The sequence below is a fragment of the Lathyrus oleraceus genome, chromosome 1 (genome assembly GCF_024323335.1).
Source record: "Lathyrus oleraceus cultivar Zhongwan6 chromosome 1, CAAS_Psat_ZW6_1.0, whole genome shotgun sequence".
NCBI lineage: Eukaryota > Viridiplantae > Streptophyta > Magnoliopsida > Fabales > Fabaceae > Lathyrus > Lathyrus oleraceus.
In genome coordinates, this window is record NC_066579.1 from 463,499,907 (window position 1) to 463,508,963 (window position 9,057).

General features: G+C 39.8%; 1 protein-coding gene across 1 annotated transcript; it reads right to left on the reverse strand.

The window, feature by feature from the left end:
- Window positions 1-3,008: 3,008 nt before the first annotated feature.
- LOC127115334 (uncharacterized) lies at window positions 3,009-8,742 on the reverse strand. Its single transcript, XM_051046912.1, has 3 exons — window positions 8,515-8,742; window positions 6,938-8,448; window positions 3,009-3,157 (listed from the first exon to the last, which is right to left on the reverse strand). The coding sequence occupies exons 1-3, from the start codon at window positions 8,739-8,741 to the stop codon at window positions 3,009-3,011; spliced, it is 1,887 nt and encodes a 628-aa protein (XP_050902869.1). The 5' UTR covers window position 8,742.
- Between the last annotated feature and the right edge of the window lie 315 nt (window positions 8,743-9,057).

Consider the following 9,057-nt stretch of genomic DNA (forward strand, 5'->3'; position numbering starts at 1 on the left):
TGGACTGTTTATGGCTTAGAGTGTGAGCATATGTCCATTGTGGATTGTTGATGGTTGCATGCTAGGTGATTTAGTGTGCATAATATGGCCTTTATGGTGGTAGCTAATTCCCATGGTGAGGAATTAGTGAGTGAATTATTGTGGATTGTTGTTGATGTTTGCATGCTAGGTGATTTAGCGTGCATAGCATAGCCCTTGGGGTGGTAGCTAATTCCCATGGTGAGGAATTAGTGATGTGAGTCACTAGGTCTCAAATGAGTGGGACTAGTGAGCTTGGTAGCCGTATCTGGATTTGATCGGTGAGGTTGAACTATATGTTCACGAATAGTCGGTACCGCATGCATGGAGTCTCATTGCATAATGTATGTATGGCGTATAATATGAATGGATGTATTCCAATATTATACGTGTGTTTTGTGTTTGTGTTGAATATGATTGTGATTATGAGTTGGTGTTGCCGTTACTGAATGTGTGATCTGATTAGGGTGATGAAATGTGTTAAATTACTTAGCATTACATGATATTTTATAATGCTTATTATATCGATTGAGGAACTCACCCTTACAACTATGTTTCAGGTAACGAGCAGTGATTGAGTAGAAGCTAGTGCTTGAAGTCTAGTGTAGTTCCTTAGTGGGTCATGCTCTGGTAGATGTAACATCGGGACGGGATGTTTTACTTTGTTTTCAATTGTGGATGTTGAACAGTTTTACATGTAATGTGATTACATGGTTTGCATGATTGATTAGATCTCTATCCGCTGCGAATTATGCAATGTTTTATCTTTGATTAATAAATGAGCATGACAAACTATTATGGTGAATGGTGTGAAGTGTCAAGTGTGACACCCTTAAATTGCATATCTACTCTGATTTAAATTTTATTGAATTAATTGATTATTGGGGTATTTTAGAAGGGTGTTACAATCTTCGTGCTTCCACATTACCATTTATAATTGTTAGACATTGTATGAATTTAATTGATTTCTTCATTGTTTGTTAGAGAGTGAGATTATTCCCGCGGTTGCAAACGCGTAATTTCTTCAATCCTTATTCGAAGAGGAGAGATAGGGTGATTCATTCAAGATAATATTGTTGTAGATAGATACATATTTCGTATTGCTACTAAGTCTTAGTTCTTGTGTATTATTTTATTCTAACCGTTGGAAATTTGTATCTGCTGATTCGCTTGTGTTTGAGCCGTTTTATCCGATTTCGGAGAAACCTTTTTCTTAATGCAAATCCTCTTGTCCTTCAAGAGGCATACTTTGCTTGAGGACAAGCAAGAATCTAGTTGGGGAGAGTTGTTAGATACCCAAAAGTGCTTATTTGAGCTATCAAATATGGGCATCTTTCACTCCGTTTCCTTGCTAAAGTGTTCGAAACAACCTTTGTTTTTGATGAATTGCAATACAATGATAAACGATCTTGGCACCTTTGATTTGTGTGTTATTGTGCAGGAATTAGGCATGAAATAATAGAAAATGAAGCCACAAGAAAGTTGGCAAAGGGACCAAAGAAAGGATGCATTCATCAGCTTGCTCGCTAGGCGAGGGCTGTGGCGAAGGGCTCGCTAGGCGAGCGCCCAGGGAGAACCTAGCGAAAAGCTCCAGTATTTTACAGTGGCAAACATCAACAAACTCTCAAGCTCGATGGAGCGAAGGTTGAAGCGTGGGCTTCGCCTAGCGAAGGTTTTGTTCGCCTAGCGAACATGCCAGTCTGGCAAAGGTTATTTCTCTGGGCGCAGGTGCCTCAGGTGCCTCATTTAGGGGCTCGCTAGGCGAGCCATTCTGCTCGCCTAGCGAGCATGACAGCTTAGTAGCAGCTCTATAAGTAGCAAGGGCTACTTTTTGGAGCCATACTTTTCACACCTCCATACTTTTGTACTTTTAAGATATTTTCCAGCATTGCTCTAGGGATCTTTTGTGACCTAGAAATCATTTCTCTTCATCTCTTAACAATCTTTCACAAAAAGAAGGTGGATTCCCATCCAATCTCGATTATTCGACACAGATGTTGATCAACCTTCTTCCGAAACTTGTTGACCAAGCTACCATGAAAATGAGTAGCTAAGTCCTTCATTTTGTCAAGGTTAGATGTAGATGATCATTAGCTTTGTGTGTAAATGGGATGATCTTCATTTGTAAACTCTTTAATGGTGAATATATGGTGAAAACTTTGTTCTTATTCAAAACTCTTTGTGTTGGTTTATGATCGAGAGATGTTTACCAACTCTTAACCTAGGTTTTCATCCAATCTTGTTTGTTAGCTAGAGATAGTAATGAATGATTTTGTTCACCATAAGGTTGAACCAAAAAGTTGTCATTTTGATAGATTGTGTTAGAGATAAACAATGGATCAAAATGGGAAAACTCACAATGTGTGTTAGAGATAAACACATTGGAAGGACTTTGTGAAATAGTTTATCATCTAGAGGAGTTTATAAGTTTTGTTGATCGAACATATACATGCAAAGTGATCGTCGAACCCTAACTTTGGCAATATTTCTCAAATATTAAAACCAAAACTTTTACTGCATTTTATTACACTTTTATGCAAGATACCGTGACAAACACCAAAACCCCATTGTTACCTTAAGCTAAGAATTGAAACAACTGTCGAAAGGCGGTGATATCTCACAATCCCTGTGGAGACGATGACAAAAACCCGACACTTAAAATTACATTCAACAATAGTCCATGAAGATGGTTGGTGCATTAGTCGTTCCAAAAAGCATAACTAGATACTCGTAATGCCCATAACGAGTTCTAAATATTCTCTTGGGAATATCTTCTTCCCTTACTCGTATTTGATGGTAACCTAACTTAAAATCAATATTTGAAAACACTACTGCACCTCCGAGTTGGTCTATGAGATCGTTAATATGTGGCAATGGATATCTACTATTTATTGTGACCTTGTTGAGTTGTCGATAATCAATGTGAAGTCTAGATTCCCATCCTTTTTATTCACAAGAAGGACATGGGCTCCCCAAGGTGAGACACTTGGTCATATAAATCCTTTGGAATGGAGGTCCTCTAACTGATTCTTTAGCTCATCTAACTTCAACGGAGACATTCTGTAGGGAGAAATAGATATAGGTCCTGTTCCGGGAGTGATATCAATAGAAAATTCAACATCGCGAACTGGTGGTAAACCTGGTACATCATCACGAAACACATCAGAGAAATCCCTTACCACTAGAATGACAACTACATTGACTTCTTGACTCGTGTTGATAGAATTTAAGAATACATATTTCTAAACACCTCCGTGCAAGGAAAACTTCAATCGATTTGCTTCAAGGAACTGGGCGATGTGTAACACCCTTCTAAAATTCCCCAAATATTTAATTAGAATAACAGTATATCAATCAGAGTAATACGCAATTAAGGGTGTCACACAATCATTTAACACCATTCATCATAATAACTGTCATGCTCTTTTATTATATCAAAACATAAAGCATTGCAAAATACGCAGCGGATAGAGATCAAATCGATCATTCAACACATGTAACACATTACATGAGAATTATTCAACAAGGTGAAACATCCCGTCCCGATGTTACATCTATCAGAGCATGACCCACTAAGGAGACTACACTAGACCCCAAGCACTAGCTTCTACTCAATCACTGCTCGTTACCTGAAAAATAGTTGTAAGGGTGAGTTCCTCAATCGATATAATAAGCATTATAAACTATCATGTCATGTTAAGTAATTTGACACATTAATCACCCTAATCACATCACACATTCAGTAACGGCACATCAACTCAAACGTCATACTCAATATCAACACAAGCACCACTGCTCAATTAAATTAAATACTCATACAACAAACCAACAAAATGCAACTCTAATGAGACTCGACTCATCATGCATGTGGTACCATTTGGAGTAAAACTCCCAACTTAAAATTTGCCAATTTAACGAGGCATCAAGGCTTAAGCCTTCAACTTTCAACTTTTGCCAATCCAGGCCAACGTGGTGTGAGCAAAGCTCCGACTTAATGCATATGAATTCCGACAACATGATAACAATGGCAACACAACAATGTCTTCAACATAATCAACTTATAATCAACTTTGACATACACGACTTTAAATTCCGACAACAGGATAATAATAGCAACACAACAATGTTTTCAACATAATCAACTTATAATCAACTTTGACATAAACTAAGTACTATATAATTCCATTCCAAAACGTACACAAGATTCAATTATCAATTTTTTCTCTTTTCCCACAGTGTTAACCGGTTAACGCCCTGGGTTAACCGGTTAACGCAGACAGAACACGCTTTCTGGCAAAACTCAACAGTGTTAACCGGTTAACGCCCTGGGTTAACCGGTTAACGCAGACAGAACAGCAATATTTCCACAACTCACAACAGTGTTAACCGGTTAACGCCCTGGGTTAACCGGTTAACGCAAGACAGAAAGCTGTTCCTGCGCTAACACGAAGCAGAATGCAGAATTCTCCGCATTTTCCGCCGTTGGAGGACTTCCGGACCTCCGATTCCAATTCCGTAAAAAGCGATACGCTCGGGGAATCACGACTCACACAATTACCGATTCAATCACAGCTTAAACACAGTTTATTCATCACAAATTTTCAGCACTCATCATCCCAATTAGGGTCAACTCAACGGTTTATCACTACCCATTACATGTTAATCTATAATACCCATTAAACGACGATAAACCCCCCTTACCTGAATTAATCCGGCGAATCTTTAAGCTTCAAGCTTTTCTCTTCTCCAACCTTCTTCCTCTTGCTCTGCTCTTTGCCCTTTTCCTCTTTTCAGCCGCTTCTCTGCTTTTCACGTAAAACCCTCTTTACCAAAAAATGGAACTCTTTTTCCTTATTTCCAACTTATATATTTTCCAATAATAAAAATCCAATAATATTATTCCAATAATAATAATAATCCAATAATTCCAATTATTTAATTAAATTAATAAATATAATATTAACTTAAATTAAATAATTATCTTATTTTTATCGGGGTGTTACAACTCTCCCCCACTAAAAGAGTTTTCGTCCTCGAAAACATACCTCAAGCGAATAGCTCCGGATAAGACTCCTTCATCTGACTCTCAAGTTCCCATGTCATGCTTTCGCCCGCAGCTCCCGACCAAACGACTTTAACCAACACAATCTCTTTTCCTCGAAGAGTCTTTGTGTCACGATCTTCAACTCGCACAGGCTTTGTCTCCATTGTTAAATTATCCCGCACTTGCACATCATCCATACTAACCACATGAGACGGATCTGAGACATACTTCCGAAGCTGCGACACATGGAATACATCATGCAAATTCGAAAGATTAGGTGGTAATGCCATCCGATAAGCAACTTTTCCAACCCGTTCTAAGATTTGATACGGACCAATGAAGCGAGGAGTGAGCTTTTTAGACTTCAAAGCCCTCCCAACACCGGTCACAGGCGTGACTCTCAAAAACACATGGTCACCAGCTTGAAATTCTAATTCCTTCTTCCGCTTGTCATGGTAACTCTTCTGCCTACTCTGAGAAGCTTTCATCTTCTCTCGGATAACCTTCACTTTCTCGGTAGTTTCTCGAACTAACTCTGGTCCAAGTACTACACCCTCACCAGATTCGTGCCAACACAACGGAGTTCTACATCTACGACCATACAATGCTTCAAAAGGCGCCATTCCGACACTAGAATGGTAACTATTATTATATGTGAACTCGATCAATGGAAGATAAGTGTCCCACGAACCTCCTTGTTCAAGAACACAAGCTCTCAGTAAATCCTCCAATGACTGAATAGTTCTCTCCGTTTGGCCATCAGTTTGAGGATGATATGCCGAACTCAACCTCAACTTAGAGCCCAACGAATCTTGCAGACTTTTCCAAAATCCCGATGTAAACCTCGGATCTCTGTCCGACACAATACACAGAGGAACACCATGCAACTTTACAATTACTCGGATGTAAATCTCTGCCAACTTCGCAATTGGGTAAGTGATGTTAATAGGTATGAAGTGAGCAGACTTCGTGAGCCTATCAACGATCACCCAAATCGAATCATGCCCTCTTAAAGTAGCAGGCAGCCCCGTTACAAAGTCCATAGAAATGCTATCCCATTTCCATTCTGGAACTTCCAACGGTTGCATCAACCCAGCAGGCTTCTGATGCTCAATCTTCGACTTCTGACGGATACACAAAACGAGCCACATCTTCTTTCATTCCGGGCCACCAAAATATATTCTTAACTGTCGCGACGCATAAGCAATTACTTTATTATTTTGCATGAGCACACCTCCCAAGCCCATCAATGAAGCATCACAGTAGATTATAAACGGTTCCTCCGGATTCGGCAAAGTCAAAACCGGCGCCGACGTCAATCTCCTTTTTAATTCATTAAAACCCTCTTCGCACTGAACATCCCACACGAAAGCTTTACCCTTACAAGTTAATTTAGTCAACGGAAGTGCTAACTTAGAAAATCCTTCAATAAACCTTCTATAATATCCAGCTAACCCCAAAAAGCTTCTAATCTCGGTAACCGACTTAGGAGTCTCCCATTGCAATACAGCTTCTACCTTGGAAGGATCTACAGCAATACCTTTTCCTGAAATTACATGGCCGAGAAAACTGACTTCTCTTAACCAAAATTCACACTTGGACAGCTTCGCATACAATTTCTTATCTTTCAAAACATCCAACACTAATCTCAATGTTCCTTGTGCTCTTCTTCGGACTTAGAGTAAATCAAAATATCATCAATAAATACTACCACAAAATGATCCAGATAAGTATGGAAAATACGATTCATGTATTCCATAAATACTCCCGGCGCATTAGTCACACCGAAAGGCATCACAGAATACTCATAATGTCCATACCGAGTTCTGAACGCTGTCTTCTGGATGTCTTCATCTTTCACTTTGATCTGATGATAGCCCGATCTCAAATCAATTTTACTGAACACACAAGCACCCACTAATTGATCCATCAAATCATCTATTCTCGGTAGTGGATACTTATTCTTGATCGTTACTTTATTCAATTGTCTATAATCGATACAAAGCCTCATACTACCATCTTTCTTCTTTACTAGCAACACTGGAGCTCCCCACGGTGACACACTTGGTCTTATAAACTTCTTCTCAAGTAAGTCTTCCAATTGCTTCTTTAATTCACACAATTCAGATGCCGACATTCTATACGGTGCCATCGAAACAGGCCTAGTACCAGGCACCAGATCAATAGTAAATTTAACTTCCCTCTCTGGCGGCACACTAGGAATTTCATCAGGAAAAACTTCAGGGAATTCTTTCACCACTAACAGTTCCTCTATCTTAGCTTTACTCTCAACCGACAACGTCGCCATCAAAGAAAACATCTGAGCCCCCTCTTTCATCAATTTTCGCAATTCTCTGAAAGGTAATAAGTCAACTCCTTCCTCTTCAGGAGTGGAAAACCTCACCGACTTATGATGACAATTTATATGAACATAATTATACTCCAACCAGTTCATACCAAGAATTACATCCATCCCACCCAACGGCAAACATACTAAATCAACATAGAAATCTTTATCGAAGATCGACAAAGGACAATTTAAACACACCAAGGAAGTAGTTATTGATCCCTTAGCTGGGGTCTCAACAATCAATTCACCATCCAAAGCGGACAATTTTAAACCCAGTCTTCGAGCACAGTTAGCAGAAATAAAACAGTGTGTAGCACCGGTATCAATAATAGTAATCAAAGGAGTACCATTTATGAAACATGTACCTCGGATAAGTCTGTCCTCACTGGAGGTTTGAGTTCCGGTCAATGCGAACACCTTTCCAGTTTGAGGTTTCTTTGGCTTCTGACACTGACTTCCAATATGCCCTTCTTCGCCACAATTAAAACAAATCATTTCCTTGTGCTTGCAATCAACTATTGCATGGCCAGTCTTACCACAGCGAAAACACCTCTTTACTTCAGCAGTGCATACATTACTCTTATGACCAGCCTGACCACATTTGAAGCAAACTATACCAGCAGGAGCACCTCCCCTACTAGTCCTCTGAGCCGGAGCAGCTCCTTGTTTCCCTTTTTCCACTGGAGCATCATACGGCTTGCCACGATTTTGATGTTGCTTGCCCCTGCGGTCACTGACAATCTTGTAATGAGCATTATTGTCTTCTTCAAATATCCTGCAGCTATCCACCAATTCAGTAAAAATGCGTATCTTCTGATACCCAACAGCCTTCTTAATTTCAGAGCGCAGTCCGTTCTCAAACTTGATGCACTTTGAAAATTCAGCACCAGCACCAGTGTAATGAGGATAAAATTTGGACAACTCCACAAATTTTGCAGCATAATCAGTGACAGACAAGTTTCCTTGCTTCAGCTCAAGGAACTCAATTTCTTTCTTACCACGGACATCCTCCGGATAATACTTTCTCATGAATTCCCTACGGAATACATCCCAAGTAATGACTTCACCTGCCACGGTCAACCTCTCGTGAGTCTCTAGCCACCAGTCATCAGCTTCGACTGCTAGCATGTGAGTACCATACCGAACCTTCTGAGCTGGAGTGCAATCCATAACACGGAAGATTCTCTCGATCTCTTTCAACCATCTCAAGGCTGCATCTGGATCATGCTTCCCTTTAAACACCGGCGGATTCTCTCTTTGAAAAGTCGCCAAGCTACGTGATCCAGCATCTCCACCAACATTTGGCAAGTTCTGCACAGCTTGTGCCATCGCTTGCATTGCGGCAGCCATTGCAGCGTCATTCCTTCCAGCCATTTCAACTTATCACCACAACACAACTTAAAAGTTAGATTAGTAACAATACACAATTGTTAGACAGTAACGACACGACAACTGGCCGGACAGACCGACCTGCTCTGATACCACTAATGTAACACCCTTCTAAAATTCCCCAAATATTTAATTAGAATAACAGTATATCAATCAGAGTAATACGCAATTAAGGGTGTCACACAATCATTTAACACCATTCATCATAATAACTGTCATGCTCTTTTATTATATCAAAACATAAAGCATTGCAAAA